At 50.0% G+C, this 20,639-nt stretch overlaps 1 protein-coding gene across 2 annotated transcripts in view; it reads left to right on the plus strand.

Moving 5' to 3' along the window:
* The first annotated feature begins 6,687 nt into the window (after window positions 1-6,687).
* LOC115083576 (oocyte zinc finger protein XlCOF6-like) overlaps window positions 6,688-20,639 on the plus strand; it is a 94,129-nt gene continuing 80,177 nt past the window's right edge. Inside the window, exon 1 of one of the 2 annotated variants that reach the window (XM_029587481.1) lies at window positions 6,688-6,897. In XM_029587481.1, the coding sequence (XP_029443341.1) occupies window positions 6,871-6,897 (27 nt within the window). In that variant the 5' untranslated portion in view covers window positions 6,688-6,870. The remainder of the gene's footprint in view (window positions 6,898-20,639) is intronic. The other variant, XM_029587477.1, reaches the window with a different exon arrangement.

Consider the following 20,639-nt stretch of genomic DNA (forward strand, 5'->3'; position numbering starts at 1 on the left):
GGGCAGTGGAAACATCTTATCATAGGACACAGGCAATATTCTTGCCGCACTCATTTATATTACCACACTAGGTTCTCTCCCGGTTGGGATTCGACCTCTGCCCGTTATTGGAGGAAGAGGGGTCTGCATACCGTTGGGCAGATATGTGGTGGGAATGGTGTACTGTCTTTCTCACACCTTCAGGAGACATTCTCTGTTCCACTTTCTACCCTCTATTATTACCACCAACTTCGACATTTTCTGACTAAAGAACGAATCCTCGCGGACCTTCACGGGGGGAAGTCCCAATTTGAGGGTTGGTGTGATCTAGCTGACCGTATTAAGGGTGGACTGTCCAAGATATACATGGTTTTACAGGGTACTTTGCCAGAGAAACCTGCATATACTTACAAGTGGGAGGTGGAGCTTGGCCGGCCATTGGCAAATGAGGAGTGGGATCAGATATTTTCAAATACTAAACGTAGTTCCGTTGCAACCTCCCTTACAGAAAACGGATATAAAGTTCTATTTCGCTGGCACCTCACACCCCATAGACTGCATAAAGCAGGTCTTAGTTCTGACGCCCAATGTTGGAAGGGGTGTGGATCAATAGGAACTTTTTTTCATTTATGGTGGGAATGTGTTCATGTCCAGAGACTGTGGCAAGATGTTATGGATACCATTTTATATACTTTGCATAAAGAGGTCACTCTAACTCCTGTTCAGGGATTACTCAATCTGTCAGTTGACGGTTCCAAATATGAGTGTCTGTTAATTAATCAATATTGCATAGCAGCGCGATGTATTTTGGCGGCTTCCTGGAAACAGGACAGAGTCCCTGCTAAGGAAGTTCTATATCAGAAACTTGATGCAATGTGTTCCCTGTACAAGATCACAGCTCAAAAGCGGAATCGGTTGCTACAGTTTTCTCGGCTGTGGCGACCGTATCTTACTTGGAGGGAGGATATGCTGACGCAGGTTGGGTCTCGTGCCTCTCAATGATGAGTTTTGTTCTCCGGATGTGTTAACCTACTTTCAATGCTGCTCGGTTCATGTATGGTTTTCTGATATACAGTGGACTACCTATAATTGGTTATTGTTGAGCTCTTATCAGTAACTGCCTTTTGTGTGAGATATAAGATTATATCTATATGTGCTTTAACTAGCGTTGCTCATATACACACTTGTAATGGTTATATGGATGTTTGAATTGTTTAATAAACTTTACATTACAAAAAAAAAAGAAGATGCTTCATTAGGAACGCTCGCCTCTCACCGCGCCAGAAAATGCACACGGGTGACTCGTGATGACATTTAACAAACGATGCAATCAAAGACCAAAGATTTTAACCTACGCAAAATTAACAATTTGTAATAGCCGTCTTTCAACTTCATGGAAATGTGTTTCTTAAGAGAGAACTCAGTATCAATAGTAACACTTAAATTGCGAGTATTAAAACAAGGATTTATTTTTATATTATTGTTAAAAGTCAAAGGGGGAATACTACTAAGATGGCATTTACGTTCAAGCAACAGAATTTCTGTTTTATTCATATTTAAGATTAGACGTAGGTGTTGAAGTAATTTTTTTAGTGACAAAATATAAATTTCGATAAGCTCTAGCGTATCTTCTATTGAAGTTTCTATAGGAACTAAAAATTGAATGTCATCCGCATACATATAAAATTTCAAACCTAATGTGCTTAAAAAATGACAAATAGGTAAAACATATATATTAAAAAGTGAGGCAGACAAGGTAGATCCTTGGGGAACACTAGTGGCTAAAGTAACTTTTTCCGAGGAGACATTATTAATTTTTACTTGGTACGACCGATTGTTAAGAAAAGAAGAAAACCAATCAAATACTGAACCAGGTGTCCCAATCTCTGTTAAGCGTTTCAATAAAACAGAATGATCCACAGTATCACATGCCGATGATAAATCTAATAAAACTAAAAAATAACTCTACCCAGTATCAAAACCTCTTACAACAGTGTCCATAAGAGCAATGAGCCACGTTTCAGTGTTACATTTTTTTCTAAATCCGTATTGATTGGGAAATAGAATATTATTTGATTCTAAATAGGTATCGAGCTGTTTATGAGTTACTTTTTCTAGGATTTTTGCTAGAAACGATAGATTAGAGATAGGCCTATAATTGCTTAATTGTGTATTATCTAACATAGGTTTTTTTTTTAATATAGGTTTAATTATAGCATTTTTTAATATATCAGGGACGGAACCTTTCATCTAATGATGCATTGACAATATCAGTAATGAGTGGGGCTATAATATCAGCCAAAGGTTTAAGAAAGCACACTTGAATAGGATCTAAAGGATGTTTGGCAGGATTTAATTTTTTGATGTAACATTCAATTTCAAGAGATGAGACAGAATCAAATAATGCCCAATTAATATCAGATTTTATTGGCATTGAGACTTCTTGGATAGAACTAACATTCTTGTTTGAAATTAATAAATCAATTTGCTCTTTAAAAAATAAAGCAACCTCATTACATTTATTCTCGGGTAATCCTTCAACATCAGTTGGAGATTTTGTTAAGCTGTTGTCAATCCTAAAGAGTTCTCTAGGGTTATGCAGAGACAATTCTAGCTTTTTGTTTTTTAATTCTTTTTTAGCGTTATCAATGAGTTTTTATACTGATGTAAAGCTAGTCTATATACTGCTAATGTCTGGACTGTTTTATTTTTTCTCCATGTTATTTATAATTTTTTTTAGGCTTTGTTTTTGTTCTTTAATTTCTTTATTAAACCAGGGATTTAAATTTTGTTTAGGTTTAATTATCTTGTTTTTATGGGGGAACAATTTGCAATATTGGAACAATTTGTTAGCCAGGTAGAGGATAAATCAGTTGAATTGTTGGGGTTAGAACTACGTTTAATTTTTTGAAATTCTGTTGATAGATCTTCAATTTTAGGTTTAAGCTGGAAGGTAATGTGAGATGGTTTTACATTTTTGAAAATGAGTGGTAAATTAAATGTAGCTTCAGAGTAAATTAGAAAATGATCAGACCAAGGAACTGGTGTTATATTAAGTGAAATATTTGGGCAAAACTTAGCATTAACAAAAATCAAATCTAACGCATGGCCAGCTTTATGAGTAGGAGCCCGTGAAGCTAGATTATAGCCCAGGGCTGCGAAAGAATCACATAAAATAGAACAAGTGGAGTCTAAAATAACATTAACAACATGTACGTTAAAATCCCCCCAAATTAAAGACGGTTTATCGGGATTCAAGGTTAAAGTTAAACATTCAATGAGCGGAGAAATATTGTGATCTAATAAGCCAGGAGGACAGTATAATACACACAGCTGTAATGCATCGGATTCAAATAATGCAAGCTCATAAGGATGAGCAATAGAAGATGGAACAATTTTGATTTTAAGTTGCTTTTTTGATTATCAACATCAGACATTCAAAACAAATAGTAGAAAATTCTTTTTCACTTAATGCACAGTTGAGCTGTGGAATTCATTCATTTCACTAATATGGAGAGCACATATATAATTATATATAAAGGAAAACTTACAGGGGTATTTTGCATAGGCCACCGGTGCGCGCAAAGCCCCGGGACATACGTAAGTCCCGGGGCTTCGTAAAAGGGGTGGGAGGGGGTGTGTCAGCAGTCTGGGGGTGTATCCGGGGGGCATGCCCGTGGTCAGGGGGTGGTTCGGGGTGGGTCCGGGGTGTGGCGATGGTTTGGGGGGGGGGGGGGCCATCCCGAGTCTCCCGGCACAGCAGCCTGTGCCTGGGGATGGCGAGCCGGCGCGCGCAAGTTACGCCTGCATCGGGCAAAAGTACGCGCGTGTGGTTTTATAAAGTCTGCCCCATATTGTTTTTTGAATTATTAATTCAGCAAACACTGTAATCATTGTCTTGAATACACAGTTTTTATGACAATTTATATTGGGTTTATATTGAAATTATTTTGATATTGAGTTTTATTTTTATTTTGATTCTTATTCATGCACACTTTTATAGATCTACTAATTTTGCGGATCAGACAGACACAAATACGAGTGGATTGTGATATGCTACAGGTGTCTGCAGTCATTAGAGAAAGAAATGCAGGAGAAAACGCTCAAGATCGACAACCGGGAAAACAGAGCCCGCAGGTCTAACATCAGATTTGTGGGGATCGTTGAGGATGAAAATTCGGTTAATGTGAGTACCTTTTTGGAGGACTGGCTCTTGGAGAAACTGGGCCTACAAGAGCTGAGAGGAAAAATAATCTTTGAAAGGGCCCATCATTTAGGACCGAAGCAACAGGAATGGTCCTGACCAAGGGCAGTTAGTAAGTAGCACATTCAAAACAAAGAGGAGAAAATTCTTTTTCACTTAATGCACAATTGAGCTGTGGAATTCATTGCCAGAGAATGTAGTTAAGAAAATTAGCATAGCTAGGAGTAAAAAAGGTTCAGACAAGCTCCTGGAGAAGAAGTCCAGAAATTATTAACCAAGTATACTTAGAGAATAACCACTGCTTCTCAATCGGGCCGATACAGTAAAGTGCGCTCTGGTGGAGCCCACTGTAAGCCCGCATTTGGCTGTTCGTTTTCGACGCGCTATTTTTACCCCTTGTACAGTAAGGGGTAATAGCGCGTCAAACATGTGGCCAACACCCCCGAAACTAATAGGACCCACAACATGCAAATACATGTTGATGGGCCTATTAGTCATTCCCGCGCGATACAGAAAGCAAAATGTGCAGCGAAGCCACGGGTTGGAAGACGGACACTCAATTTTGCATGAGGGCTGATACTGAATCGTGCGCCCAGGACACTGGCCTGTGCGCGCATCGGGAGAGCGGGCGCTCGCCTGCTCTCCCGCGCTTCTTTCTGTATCGGCCCGAATGTGAGATAGCAGCATGGGAACTATTTACTAGTTGTGATCTTGCCAGGTAGTTGTGAGCTGGATTGACCACTAATGGAAGCAGGATACTGGGCTTGATGCACCCTCAGACTCACCCAGTATGGCAATTTTTATGTTCTTATGTTGCATATCGTCCCTAGTCAGGTTTCGTTTGTGGTCTGGTGGCAGGATAGCATATATTTTGCTGCTATTTTTTCTTTATGCAATGAGATTACAGAGAGTTTCTCCTGCTCATTGTATAATGTATGAATCTGAGCTCCCAGTCTTCCCTCCTGGGCCCGTGCTCCTGGAGAACTATTCTCAGTGCTAGAGGATACCACATCATCCTGAGGGCAGGTCCTAGCTCCAGGATTGCTTCCTTCCTCATCAAGCTGATGCTCTCCTTCCAGGTATAATGTATGAATCTGAGCTCCCAGTCTTCCCTCCTGGGCCCGTGCTCCTGGAGAACTATTCTCAGTGCTAGAGGATACCACATCATCTTGAGGGCAGGTCCTAGCTCCAGGATTGCTTCCTTCCTCATCAAGCTGATGCTCTCCTTCCAGGTATAATGTATGAATCTGAGCTCCCAGTCTTCCCTCCTGGGCCCGTGCTCCTGGAGAACTATTCTCAGTGCTAGAGGATACCACATCATCCTGAAGGCAGGTCCTAGCTCCAGGATTGCTTCCTTCCTCATTAGCTGATGCTCTCCTTCCAGGTATAATGTATGACTCTGAGCTCCCAGTCTTCCCTCCTGGGTCCCTGCTCCTGGAGAACTATTCTCAGTGCTAGAGGATACCACATCATCCTGAGGGCAGGTCCTAGCTCCAGGATTGCTTCCTTCCTCATCAGCTGATGCTCTCCTTCCAGGTATAATGTATGAATCTGAGCTCCCAGTCTTCCCTCCTGGGTCCCTGCTCCTGGAGAACTATTCTCAGTGCTAGAGGATACCACATCATCCTGAGGGCAGGTCCTAGCTCCAGGATTGCTTCCTTCCTCATCAAGCTGATGCTCTCCTTCCAGGTATAATGTATGAATCTGAGCTCCCAGTCTTCCCTCCTGGGCCCGTGCTCCTGGAGAACTATTCTCAGTGCTAGAGGATACCACATCATCTTGAGGGCAGGTCCTAGCTCCAGGATTGCTTCCTTCCTCATCAGCTGATGCTCTCCTTCCAGGTATAATGTATGAATCTGAGCTCCCAGTCTTCCCTCCTGGGCCCGTGCTCCTGGAGAACTATTCTCAGTGCTAGAGGATACCACATCATCCTGAGGGCAGGTCCTAGCTCCAGGATTGCTTCCTTCCTCATCAGCTGATGCTCTCCTTCCAGGTATAATGTATGAATCTGAGCTCCCAGTCTGCCAGTCCCAATATTCCTGAGAGCGCAGTCCCAGCTGATCCTGAATCCTGCAGCCTTGTGTGCAGCCTCAGCTCCTGCTGTCAGTGCTGGGCGGGGGCGGCAGAGGGCAGCAGTCAGAAGGGGCTCTCTCTCACATCCTCTCTCTTCCTTACCTTCTCCCTGATCTTTCCCAGTCTCCCTTTTCCCTCTTTCCTTCTCCCACATCCCTGCTCTCCCCTCCTTCTTTCTTTTCCCCTCCACCTCCTCCCCAATCTCTCTGAGAGGCTGCAGAGTTACCCATTTTGGTTTTTATGAACGGAACTGGACTTGGCTTTATTAATCAGCCAAGTGCAACAAACCACGCCCTAGGACTACATTTCCCACAATTCCCATAAAACTCAGCATAAGGAAAGACAGTGCAGGACTACATTTCCCAGCGTCCACCCCAACCAGATGGGCCACAGGGTCTTTTTCGACCGTCAAGTTTCGGTTTCTAACAGCGCCTTGTGCAGGGGCTGCAGTTCCCACTTCCTCTTCCTTGGTGATGTCACTTCCTGCTGGAAGGGGGCGGTGCTCCCTTTACGGAACGTGGTGCTGAGACCGGAAGCTGCTGCCAATCACCCCCAGGGACCGTGCAGGGAGGGAGCCAGGGCTGGAAATCCTGCTCTGGAGAAGGGGCAGGAGAATGGCTGCAGGGCTTTCTGCTCAGCAGGTAGGAGGGGGGCAGGGGATGCAGCCTGGGACTGTTCCCATCCCCCACCCCAGGGACCGTGCAGGGAGGGAGCCGGGGCTGGAAATCCTGCTCTGGAGAAGGGGCAGGAGAATGGCTGCAGGGCTTTCTGCTCAGCAGGTAGGAGGGGGGCAGGGGATGCAGCCTGGGACTGATCCCATCCCCCACCCCAGGGACCGTGCAGGGAGGGAGCCAGGGCTGGAAATCCTGCTCTGGAGAAGGGGCAGGAGAATGGCTGCAGGGCTTTCTGCTCAGCAGGTAGGAGGGGGGCAGGGGATGCAGCCTGGGACTGTTCCCATCACCCCAGCCTCTCACTGAATCCATTCTTTGGGCTCCTTATTCTCTGCATCCGCTCAGGCTCTTCTTCCTGCTTCTCCCCCTCATACAGCAGCAGCAGCTCCTCCTGCTTAAGGACCCTCTCAGTTTCTGCTTCCTGTGGTTTCTTTACCTTCCCCCTCTGCCTCCTCCTCTCACCTTTGCCTTTTTACACTGAGAGTTTGATGTCTGGGTAACTGGGTAAATTTCTCCCCCTACTCTCTTGCGATTCTTTGGGTTGCTCATAATTCATTATGAGGTTGCTAAGAGCCAAGAGTAACAGATAAGTATGAGAAAAAAAAAAGTGCGAAACTTGCTGGGCAGACTGGATGGGCTGCTTGGTCTTCTTCTGCCGTCATTTCTATGTTTCTATATTTGTAGAAAATTGAGCTGGTGGAGGTGCTCTGGGTAGGGTAAATTTTAGCTGGAGAGACTTGATATTCAGTGCTGCCTGGGTAAAGTTAGTCTGATTGGAGAAATCCCTGTCCTGTAGTAACCCAGATAACTTTTCCTGGGTGTAGTTTGTTCTTTGTTTTATTTTTTGTAGGCCAGAAAGGAGAAAAGTGCATGGGGGGTAACTTGCTGGTGCAGCGGTTACTACCCTTAACCTGTAAGCCTTTATACTGTTGATGTAACTTTCCTGGACGTACCCAGACCAATACATACCAGTGGGTTTACACCTCCCTACCAGCAGATGGAGACAGAGAACAAACCCTTGAGGCACTGCTACATAACCGAGAGTGCCACCTGCAGTCCCTCCGTATTCTCTGGTAGAGGTGCAAACCTGCAGTCCTGACTGATCTGGAAGTTTGAGAAGTGCTGCAGCTCCCCGAGGTGACAGGTTCCGGTGGCTGCCATCCCTCGGGTCGAGGTGTGCGAATGGGGGGGTTGGTTACTCCTGGCTGTTTCTGTGGCCCCTGATAGCAAGGGGCCTGGCTCACTCTCTGTGCCCTGAGGTCCCTTCCTGCATGCTGCTGGACTCTCCAGGGAAGAATTTTGCTTCTTTCGCCTTGTGGGTGTAGCTAATTAAAAAAAAAAAAAAAAAGCCTGCATTCCCTGTACGTACCAGGATCAGTCCAGATTGCTGGGTTGTGCCTCCCCTCCAGCAGATGGAGTCAGAGAAAAGCTGAAAGGCACCCCCTAGATATACCGGTGTGCCTCCTGCGATCCCTCAGTATTTTCTCTGACTCTAGCAGATTGAGAGGCATAACCTGCGGTCCTGATCTCTCGTTTTTCTACATTACATTACTTTTCTACATTTCTTACAGGTTTTCAGGTCGATACAGTTATGCCGCGTTAGAAAGAGTGCGGCAGTGCAGGGCGCACCCTCGTCCCCCCCACGCACAGTTCTCTTCACATATCGCTCGATACTCTATTCAAATTGCTTGCAAATGCAAGCCACGTCTGCGAAGTGTTAGGCCCGCGCAACCCATTTTACTGTATAGGCGCGTAATACAGTGCCTATACAGTATCCTGGGTGCGCTGGTGCCTGTCATTTCAGATGTCATTTGAAATGACAGGCACCAGGAAGTGGATGGTTTCCCCCCTCCCGAAGCAAGTCGGGAGGGGGGGAAACCATCAAAACTAAAACAACCAAAACTAAAACAAAAGTTGTTATATATATATATACAAGCCGTTAAAACGGGCTACATCCCTCTGTCTCTCACCTCCCCCTCATTCTCTCTCCCCTCACTCTTCACCACCCCCTACCTCCCTCCCTCACACTCACCCACTCCTCCCCACCCTCCCTCTCCTCTCACTCAGTCCCTCCCTCCCACTCAGTCTCACTCACTCTCTCCCCCCTCCCTTCCTCTCACCCTCCCTCTCACTCACACTCACTCCCTCCCTCCTCTCCCTCAGTCCCACTCCCTCCCTCCCCCTCTCTCCCTCAGTCCCACTCCCTCCCTCCCCCTCACTCAGTCCCCCCTCTCCCTCTCCCTCAGTCCCACTCCCTCCCTCCTCTCCCTCAGTCCCACTCCCTCCCTCCCTCTCTCTCCCTCAGTCCCCCCTCCCCCTCATTCAGTCCCACTCCCTCCCTCTCACTCAGTCCCTCCCCCTCCCTCCGTCCCTCTCACTCAGTCCCTCCCTCCCACTCTCTCTCTCCGTCCCTCCCACTCCCTCCCTCCCACTCAGTCCGTCTCTCCCTCTCTCTCTCTCTCTCTCCCTCCCTCGCTACTGGCCGCTGCCACCGCCGCCGCCTGCTACCGCTGCCGCCACCGCCACGTTTTTTTTTTTTTTACGCTGCCTAAGACCTACGTGCTCGCCCGCACATGCGCAGTAGAGCTGCTCTCTACTGCGCATTTGCGGCACGTCGGTCAAGCGTCGTTTATCTAGTTAGATAAAAATACCTAGATGTCACTTTCCGAATCCCCCATCTCCACGCGTGTTTATCCAGGTGGCGGCGGGAGCCGGCGGGCGGGTGGGCACCCGTTCATCCAGGCGGCGGCGGGAGGCGGGTGGGCGTGCGTTTATCCAGGTGGCCGGCGGGAGCCGGCAGGTGGGTGGGCGCCCGTTTATCCAGGTGGCGGCGGGAGCCGGCAGGCGGGTGGGCGCCCGTTCATCCAGGTGGCGGCGGGAGGCCGCGGGTGGGCGCGCGTTCATCCAGGCGGCGGGCGGGTGGGCGCCCGTTCATCCAGGCGGCGGCGGGAGGCGGCGGGCAGGCGGGTGGGCGTGCGTTTATCCTGGCAGGCGGGTGGGCGTGCGTTCATCCAGGCGGAGAGAGCCTGTGGCGAAAGCGGCCTCCAGCAGCCCCCGCTGGCAGTGAATGAATGCACGCCTGTTTACTCCCGTGCAATTTCGGTGTTCAAGGCGTGACATCACGACGCTTGACGTCACGGCATGTGACTGCCTTGAGCGCCAAAATTGCACGGTCGTAAACAGGCGTGCATTCATTCACTGCCGGCGGGGGCTGCTGGAGGCCGCTTTCGCCGCCGGCTCTCTCCGCCCGGATGAACGCATGCCCACCCGCCCGCCCGGATAAACGCGCGGCCACCCGCCCGCCGCTGCCTGGATAAACGCGCGCCCGCCGCCTCCCGCCACCTGGATGAACGGGCGCCCGCCGCCGCCTGGATAAACGCGCGGCCACCCGCCCGCCGCCGCCTGGATAAAGGCGCGCCCGCCGGCTCCCGCCGCCTGGATGGACAGACGCCTGCCCGCCCGTGTGGAGATGAGGGATTCGGAAAGTGACAAGGTATTTATATATATATATATATATATATATATATATACATACACATAACAACTTTAGCATTTTATGAGAACTGTAATTTTTTTTGTAAGTCGCTGTCGGCTCCCATACAGAACATGCGGGATGAAATAATTTTTTTAAGCAAATAACTAATGCAGTCGGAGTTCCGTGCAGCATCGTTCAGGCAAAAAGAAGGGCTGAATGCAGTTTGAAAGCGGGTTAGTATATATGGAGGTCGTCCATGGTGCAGGACTAACACCAGGTAGAGGGTAGCGGTAAACTAACAGGTTAAGGACGCGGCAAAATAGCGGGTTACAAAGGAGATAATCGGAGCGCGCGTCACAGTATCGGAGGGAATAGCTAATTCCTTCATTAAATAGCTAATTCGTTCATTTACATATCATATACATGCTGGGTGCGGAAAGGGTTATGCGTCGGTTTCAAGAAGCGCTAAGGACGCGTGAAACTGGAGACTGTATCGCAGGATCGCTTTACGCGTCCCAATTGTGCGCCCACAGCGAGTTGCAGACGGGGAATCTCCAACCGCACTTTTCAGTATAGTCCTGTTTGTTTGTTGGAATTAACCCTGACTAGATCAAGTAGTTTGTTCTTCCTTCAACTCATCAAAACCTTGGGGGACAACAAGGTGTATCAGCTACCTGAAGACAAGCCCCGGCAGTCTCGATCCTTCGGGAATTCCAGGGGTCGATCTCGTAGCCAGCGCCGGTTCTCCTTCGGGAATTCCAGGGGTTGAGCTCGTAGCCAGCGCCGGTTCCACCTGGGGTGGGGCGGGGCCTTTCCCCAGAGACAGCAGCGAGCGGGATCCTCGCAGGCTTTCACCCCTACCAAGGCTACTCAATGAAGGTGTGCAGACCCATTCCTCGCTTCCGCGAATTGGGGTTCGGTTGTACCTATTTTGGGAGGAATGGGTCAAGATAACCTCGGACCTGTGGGTCCTCGACGTGGGAAGTCAAGGTTACGCATTGGATTTTACTTGTCCGCTCCGGGATCCTTTCCTGGTGTTCCCCTGCGGCCCTCCGGAAAGGAGGGTAGCTGTGGTACAAACCTTGAACCGATAACGGGCGCTAGGGGCGGTGGTCCCAGTCCTGCCAGCCGAGCGTCTCACTGGCTTGTATTCGATTGGCCTGTATTCGATTTCCTTCATAGTTCCAAAGAAGGAAGGGGCGTTACAGGCCGATTTTGGAGTTAAAACAGATCAACAAGGCCTTACGGGTTCTCCGTTTTCGTATGGAAACGCTGCGGTCTGTCATTGCGGCCATCCACAAGGCAGAATTTTTCCTTCTTTGGATCTAACCGAAACGTATCTCCATATTGGTATCCAGGAATGCCACCAGAGGCTCCTGAGGTTCATGGGGCTGGGTTTTGAGCCCTTCCATTCGGGTTAGCGACTGCCCCCAAGGGTTTCACCAAGGTTCTGGTGGTCATCGCGGCTTTTCTGCGCAGTCAAGGGATACTTGTTCATCCCTATCTCGACGATTGGCTCATCCGAGCAAAATCGGAAGTGTGGTGCAAGCAAGCGGTTCTGTTAGTGGTAGAGCAGCTTCAGTCACTAGGTTGGGTAGTCAACTTCGTGAAGAGCCAGTTGAAACCAACTCAGCACTTGGAGTTTCTCGGAGCCCGATTCGATGCTGCGCTGGGCAAAGTTTCCCTGCCCCATCAGCGGCTGGTCGATCTGATGGCGCAAGTTCAATCTCTCTTGGATCTGCAGCTGCCTATGGCCTGGGTTTATTTACAGGTCATTGGTCATATGATGTCTACTCTGGAGATGGTACCATGGGCCTTGGCGCATATGCGGCTTTTCCAAACAGCGCTGCTTTCTCGCTGGTATAGCAGTAATGAAGAGGCCTCAGACAGCTTTCATGGCAGGCAGGAAGAGAGAAGGCAAAGAGGGCAAAAAAAGCTTGTCCTCCCGAGCCTCTTCCTTTTATTGTACATTCATACAAAGGCAGATGATGTGTCATTACATGATTGGCTACTTTCCCATAGCAACAGAAGAGTCATTACACCATTGGCTTTGGCTCAGGGTGTGTGCACGGATCATATCATTGGCTGCTGAAATCTATACCTCCTGACTTTGTCCTGCCTCTGACTAGGGAAAACCCAGCCCCTCCCCCAGGAATTCAGGGCCAACAGGTATCCTTTCCCAGGCAGAGAGGCTTAAGCACAAGTGATGCTTTTATTCAGGCAAATGTCAGGGAGAAGGGAAGTTAGTGTTTAAACCCTGAAATGGCTTGCTGGCAAGCGCATATTTCCCACATCTGGGACACTAAGTCCGAGGCGGACGACATGTTACCATTGCTGGAGCCGGCCCGGTCCAGCCTCGCGAGGTGGCTGATCCCGGACCATCTTTTGAAGGGGGTGGACTTGGAACTTCCACCTTGGATAGTCGGGACGACGGATGCCAGTCTGTCCGGCTGGAGGGGCTGGGTGTCACTCCCGAGCGGTGCAGGGGAAGTGGTCTCCTCACCAGACCTCCTGGTCCATCAACCATCTGGAGACCAGGGCGGTCCGTCTGGCCTTGCGTCACCTTCTTCCGATGATTCACGGTCAAGCGGTGCGAGTTCTGTTGGACAATGCGACTACTGTTGCATATATAAACCGACAGGGAGGCACGAAGAGTCGTCCGGTGACGGCCGAAGCGTCATTGTTAATGGCCTGGGCGGGACGCTATTTATCCCATATCGCGGCCACCCACGTTGCAGGAGTGGACAACCTTCAGGCGGAATATCTCAGTTGACAGCAACTGACCTGGGAGAGTGGGAGATGTCGGCCAAGGCGCTGTATCTCATAACTCAGCGATGGGGAACTCCGCACTTGGATTTGATGGCGACTTGTTTAAATGCCAAGGCGGCGCGTTTCTTCAGCCGAAGACGAGAGCACGGATTATGTGTTTCCTCCGTGGCCTCTAGTGGGAAAGGTGTTGAGGCGCAGAGTCCCATTGCGGTCCGGTGATTCTTGTGGCGCCGGAGTGGACACGACGCCCGTGGCTCGCGGATCTCGTCACTCTAGCGGTGGACCGGCCGTTGCGTCTAGGTCATCTCCCAAATCTACCTCACCAGGGTCCGGTGTTTTTCAATCAAGCGGATCACTTTTGTCTAGCGGCTTGGCTTATGCGAGGCGACAGCCGCGGAAGAAAGTTTATTCGGAAGCGGTGATATCTACCCTCCTTCGGACGCGCAGATCCTCCACCATTTTGATTTATGCGAGGGTAGGTAAGGTTTTTGACTCAGGCTGTCGTGACTTACATATTGCGCCGTGGCAGGCTTCAGTGGGCCATATCCTTACCTCCTTTTCAAGATGGTTTGAAAAAGGGATTGGCCTACAGTTCTCATGTTCAAGTGGCGGCTCTAGGCTGCCTGAGGGGCAAGGTTAAAGGATGTGGCTTGGTTTTTTTGCGTGGAGTTAGGAATTTGCGTCCACCGGTGAGAAGCCCTTGCCCTTCCTGGAACTTGAACTTGGTGCTCCGGGGTCTCTGTTCGGCCCCTTTTGAGAAGGTTAAGAGGGCTACCTTGAAGGATTGACGCTCAAGACGGTGTTTCTAGTGGCCATTTCGTCGGCGCGTCGTGTCTTGGGGTTTCAGGCTCTTTCATGCAGGGAACCGTTCGTGGGTATTTCTCAGTCTGGAGTGTCCTTGCGTACCGTACCTTCGTTCTTGCCTAAGGTGGTGTCAGCCTTTTCACGTTGATCAGACAGTGGATTTGCCCTCCTTTTCCGAGGAGGAGTTACAGTCCTCGCAAGGTCGGGACTTGAGGTGGTTGGATGTCCGTCGGGTTCTCCTGCGATACTTGGAGGTAACTAATGAGTTTCGACCGTCGGATCACTGGTTTCTGTTGTGGCATGGGCCCAAGAAGGGTCTTCCGGTCTCCAGGACAACTATCGCACGCTGGTCGAAGGCCGCAATCACGTCCACTTCCATTGGTTGCGGTAAGTCTGTCCCTGATGGGCTTAAAGCTCACTCTCTGAGATCTAAGGCGACTTCCTGGTCTGTTAGCCAGTTCGTGTCTAGACAGGAGATTTGCAGGGAGGCCACATGGAAGTCCTTGCATATGTTTGCTTGCTAGGATGTTCGTGGTCCGCCAGAGAGTCCTTTGGAAGCACGGTCATTCGAGCGGGACTCTCGGGGTCCCACCCCATTTAAGGCAGCTCGGGTACATCCCAGCAGTCTGGACTGATCCTGGTACGTACAGGGAAAGGAAAATTAGTTTCTTACCTGATGATTTTCGTTCCTGTAGTACCAAGGATCAGTCCAGACGCCCGCCCAAGTCTTTTTCAGGAGAGTCCGCTCGTACCTTGTTCTGTGTCTGCTTACTTTATTCACAGTGTTTTACATTGCCATGTTGGATAATAAGTATGAATGCATCTTATACAGTAAGTTGTTCTAAGTTTCGTCTCTGGTTCAAGGCATCCGTTCTGTTTAGACACATAGGGATTTGTGTGTTTTATGTCCTTTGGGGCACTGTTTCCACTTGATCTGGTCAGTGGTTGGGTTGAATTGGTTACTTATTCAGCGGAGGTATTTAATTATTTCCTGCTTTGATATCAATTATACTGAGGGATCGCAGGAGGCACACCGGTATATCTAGGGGGTGCCTTTCAGCTTTTCTCTGACTCCATCTGCTGGAGGGGGAGGCACAACCCAGCAGTCTGGACTGATCCTTGGTACTACAGGAATGAAAATTATCAGGTAAGAAACTAATTTTCCTTTTGCTTCTGCGGAGGCTGTGGAGAGTTTCCATCCTGGGATAATCGGCCTGGGGGGCTGTACCAGTGGTGGCCGGCCTCCGCAGCTGTTGGGTCCGGTAAGGGAGTGGAAGCCATGTGGGCAGGTGTAGGAGCCTTCTCCCAACGGGGAATTCAACGATTTCAGCACACCGTGTTTTTTTTCAGTAGATCCGCTTTTCGCACATCCTGCCTACCCATCTCGGCCTTTCTCCCATGCTCCAACTGTTGCTTCTGGGTGACTCGACCTCCATATGGTAAGACCCACGTCTCGCAGCAGTGCTTAGTGGGGAGATTGCTGCGATACTGAATCCCTTACTCCTCCTTCCCCTGCAGTGCAGGGATGCAGTGAGGAGGCGGAGGAGTCTCCATCCTGTAGCCCTGAGCGGGCTTTGGGGGTTCCGGGAGGCTTGTCCCCAGAGTTTATTTTGCTGATGCACGACGCCTTCCTGGCTTGGAAGGCAGGTGCTCGGCGCATCAGGGAGAGGTCCTCTGGGTAATCCAAGAGACCACGCTCAGGGTCTGCAGGTTCTCTGGGTCTTGCAGTCAAGCGCGCGAATCATGGAATTCTCATCTGGACCCTGTCCCCAGGGATCTGGAGGTCTTGGATGAGCTGCAGGAGGACTCGGAGGTGGACCCGGATGTTGGTCTGAGTCCTGGCCCTGATGCCACCAAGGATGATCCGGATTCTGTGGATGCTTCCGGGGCAGATGGTGAGGACTGTTGTGTAGTTTGCCTATTTAAAAGGGAGGAGTTGCACCCTCTCATTCCCCAGGTGTTAGATGAACTGGGGATCAAGTTGGATCCAGAGAAGTCGGATGGCGAGGGCATCAACCAGTTCTTGATGGTCTGTGGGGTCCTCTCAGTGCTTTTCCCATTCCTAAGAAGATTCAAAACCTCATTAGCTGGGAGTGGGGTTCCCAGAAAGTGGGCTTGAAGGTGGGGAGAGAAATGTCCAGCTATATTCCATGCTGGACGAGCATTTCGATCGTCTGAGAACACCTCAGGTGGTTGCGGCGGTCTCTGCGGTGACCAAGAATACTACCATTCCAGTAGTGGGGTCTCGCACGTTGAAGGGCATTTAAAGTGCATGTTCGAGGTGTCCGCCTTAGGCCTCCAGGCGGCTGTTTGTGCCAGCTTGATGCAACGCGGCTGCTTATGTTTGTTTCAGAAACTGCAAGAACAGATATCTTCAGGAGAACTATCCCCTGATCAGGCAGTGCACCTTGAAGCTGCAGTTGCTTATGTGGTGTATGTTTTGTATGTATGTGCACGGCAGCCAGGAGTATTGTTTGGGTGGATGCTGCTCGATGACTCCTGTGGCTGCACAACTGGTTGGTGGACTTCTCTTCCAAGACTCAGCTATGTAATCTGCCTTTTAAGGGGAAGCTTCTTTTTGGAGAAGATCTGGATCACCTGATGAAGTCCCTTGGAGGGTCTGTACCCCTTGGTTTGAATCGGACCACCATTCCAGTGGAAGGAAGGGCAACTCTAATGGATACTCAGGATAGTAGAATTAAAACTATCCTTCAGTAGACTGTTGAAGCCATTGTGATGAATTTTCAATTTGCCTCCTCTTGTTCCCTGGTAGTTGAGGCTAGTCTAGATCTCTCTTAGGAAGTCCATTCTCGTGAAGTTACCCTTTAAGGTTTCTCTTTTATTGGCAGTGAGTTGGAGAAAATGGCATTTAGATCAGAGGAGTCCCAGGTCCCTCATTTGCCAGAGAATATCCAGCAGGAAGTGTGTTCCTTTGGGACTAGAGGCTGTGCTAGAGACTACAAGTGTATTCCTCCTTATAGGGGAGCGACTTTTCAGAGGTCTTGGCCTTTTGGCCTAGAAAGCCTCGGAAGAATGCGGGCTCTGGAAATGGTGCATCTTGATCGTCTACTCGAGCAAAATAAATCAATACCAGCATAACCCCAGAATGCTATTCACAATCGTACAAAACCTCACCAAACCAACAAATGAACTAGGAATACCTTCCAGCACAAACAAAAGCAACAAATTTACCGAATATTTCACCGAGAAAATCAAAAAGCTAATAAACAACTCCAGCAACAACTCCAACACTTACACCCAAACCCCAAAAGTGTTACTGAATATAACATCAACTTGATCTAATTTTGACCCTGCTTCCTTGCTGGAAATCCAAAATATAATAAAAAAAATTAATCCCGCAAACCATCCCATCGATAATATCCCCATTCAGACAATTAAACTAATTGAAAACACAATTACCAAAATAATAACAGACACATAATCAACCTTTCCCTCACCGAAGGGAAATATCCTGAATGCCTAAAATCAGCAATCATTAAACCATTAATAAAAAAGAACAACCTAGACCCTGAGCACATTCAAAACTACCGACCCATATCAAACTTACCTTTCATTGCGAAAATCACTGAGAAAATCGTCCACTCACAACTCTCTGAATACCTTGACACGAATAACATACTTCACCCCTCTCAATTTGGATTCAGGAAAAACTTAAGCACGTAATCCCTACTTCTCTCACTAAATGACACAGTACTCAGAAGATTTGACAAAGCTACCTATTAATACTCCTGGATCTTATCAGCCGCCTTTGACACAGTAAACCATGCAATCTTACTTGACAGATTAGCTGAAATAGGAGTCATGGATACCACATTAAAATGGTTTTCCTAGCGTGTAGCAGATGGACTCAGAACAAGTGGGTATAGTGTGCTCGTGCTAGCAGTTGGAGACGGATCTGACGTCAGCACGTGGTACCTATACCCCCACAGGAAGTGAAGCAACTTAGTAATTTCCGTCTCCAAAGCAGTTTGGAGCGCCTGCACGCTCGCTGAGCGTGTTTTCCAAAACTACTTTTTACTTGCTAAATTTCTAAGAAGATACCAGCGACGAGCCCCGCACTCCTGCGGTGATACCCTCGGGTCCCTCCCCCAGTTGAGTTTCCCGAGGTGATTTCCGCGATCCCTCGGAGGTCTACGCCTCGGTCCAGTGGCCGAACCGCGGCAGGGATCTAGCCCCCGAGCGAGAAAGGCTCGGGTGTGGCTGAGAGGCGCCTCGGTCCCGGCGGGGACTTAGCCCCGAGCGAGACGAGTTCGTTGGTTTAGAGGCAGTGGGTGCACTTCCTCGAGCGCGGCGGTGAAGGTATTTCCCCTCTCCCACCGCAGCCGGAGACCGCCCGGGTTACAGCCGGGAAGCGCCGAAGATCAGGTAAGGCGTACATCTCTTACTTTTGGTCTCCAAGGTACGAGGATCAGCAGCGTTGCCTGCATGCGGCATGCCGGGGAGGTCGCCATTTTGTCTGCCTTGTTCAGGTATTGAGCGCCCACGGATAGGCGCGCACAACGCAGCATATAGCTTGCTAAACTTATTGTATATTATTGAGCGCATATAGCTGAACGCATATTATTGAGCGCATATAGCTGAAAGCATATCACATAAGCATCAGCGCCCTGCATTCGCAAGACGCGATGGAACACTTAAACGCCCCGGCGTCTCCAGAGGCGGCACCTCCTGATTCCGGCGTGAAAGCTCTTGGCCTGTGCTCAGCGTGCCAGCTTAGAGCCACACAGAGAGAGGAGCAGGACTCCCTTTGTACCCAATGTGAGGAGGCCGTGGGAGCCTCGGGCCAGGACCAGTCTCAACCGAGGTTTACCGACAGTTCCCCAGGGGCCACCCCAGATCTAGCGGGCCGTCTCGAACAGCCAGGAATCCCGGGGAACCTGGTACCCCGACGGCTAGAGACCGCTTCCATTTCCTGGGTGGACTTATTTAAGGGGATCCACGCCTTTGTACAGATGCAGTCGGCTTCCCGTCCAGGCCCTGCTGCCCCGGATGACCCTGCCCCCGGACCCTCTCGCCCTTACCGCGGGCACCCGCCTCCGGGCAGTCCGGCTCATGCGGATCCTGATGTCTCGGAGGACGAGTCCGGACTCCCCGAGGAAGGTGAACTTCCCTCGGGGATAGAGCCATATCGAACTATGAGGCGGTTCTTCCCCAAGGAAGATCTCTCTGACCTGGTTTCTCAGTGCCTGACTGAATTGGCTATTCCAGGCCCCAGTGCCATGGAGGCATCCAATCAGAACCCCCTGCTAGAGGGTCTTCGTCCAACGGCCCGCCATTTCCCCTCCCTCCAAGCGGCACAACAGCTGATAGATTTGGAGTGGAATGCGCTGGAGGCCTCATTCAAAGGGGGTCGGGCCCTGTCTGGCTTGTACCCCCTGGACCCGGCAATCAAGGATATGCTGGCGTGCCCCAAGGTGGATGCCAGGGTTAGCGCTGTGGTCAAGCGCACTACCATTCCAGTAGAAGGGGGGCGGCCCTCAAGGAGGCTCATGACCGAAGCCTGGACGCCATCCTGAAACAAACCTTTGAGGTGGCATCTCTGTCTCTGCGGATCGCAACCTGCTGCACAGTGGTGACACGTTCCTGTTTGTCACAGGTCAGGAACAATGCCCCGGCAGCGGACATGGAGTCAGCTCTCTCGTTCCTCACGGATGCCGCTTCTGACCTAGTCCGTACAACAGCCAAGGGGGTCTCATCCTCAGTAGCAGCCAGGAGGCAGCTCTGGATACGGAACTGGTCAGCCGATGCTCCTTCTAAGACACGTCTCACTAGAATGCCGTTCAAGGGTTCTCTTCTGTTCGGCAGCGACCTAGATAAACTGGCCAGCACATGGGGCGCCTCTCCAGTACCTCGACTGCCGGAAGACAGGTCCAAGAGGAACTAGCGCACCTTTCCGAGGCCATCCAGAGGTAGAAGCTCCCAACGCTTCACTCCCTATAGGAGTCACTACCAGGCACCTCGTCCTCAGGCCAGGAACCAGTCCTTTCGGACCAAGCAGCACAAGAAGGGAGCCGGCTCGGGGTCAGGTCCCGGCCGCACCTCACAATGAGAGTCGGCCGATCCATCTGGGGGACGAAGCCATAGGGGGCAGGTTTACCCTCTTCTACCCCAGATGGGTCGAGATAACGTCGGACCAGTGGGTCCTTGCCATCATCCGAGAGGGGTATTATCTGGATTTCCATCACATCCCTACAGACAGGTTTGTGGAATCTGTGTCCAATCCACAAGACGGCGGCATTAGAAGCTACCCTGGCGAGGCTCCTGTCCTTGAAAGCCATAATCCCAGTACCTGCATGGGAAATGAATTCTGGACATTATTCCATCTATTTCATGGTACCCAAGAAAGAGGGCACCTTCCGACCCGTTCTGGACCTCAAGTCAGTCAACCGATACTTAAAGGTCCCTGGTTTTGCATGGAAACTCTACGCTCAGTCAAGACCACAGTACAGCCAGGAGAATTCCTCACGGCCCTGGACTTGTCAGAAGCTTACCTGCATATCCCGATCCATCGGGATCATCAGCGCTACCTACGCTTCAAGGTTCTGGGACGACACTTCCAATTCCGGGCTTTGCCCTTTGGGTTAGCCACGGCGCCTCGGACCTTCACCAAGGTGATCGTAGTGGTAGCGGCGCTCAGAAGGGA

The sequence above is a fragment of the Rhinatrema bivittatum genome, chromosome 2 (genome assembly GCF_901001135.1).
Source record: "Rhinatrema bivittatum chromosome 2, aRhiBiv1.1, whole genome shotgun sequence".
Lineage (NCBI taxonomy): Eukaryota > Metazoa > Chordata > Amphibia > Gymnophiona > Rhinatrematidae > Rhinatrema > Rhinatrema bivittatum.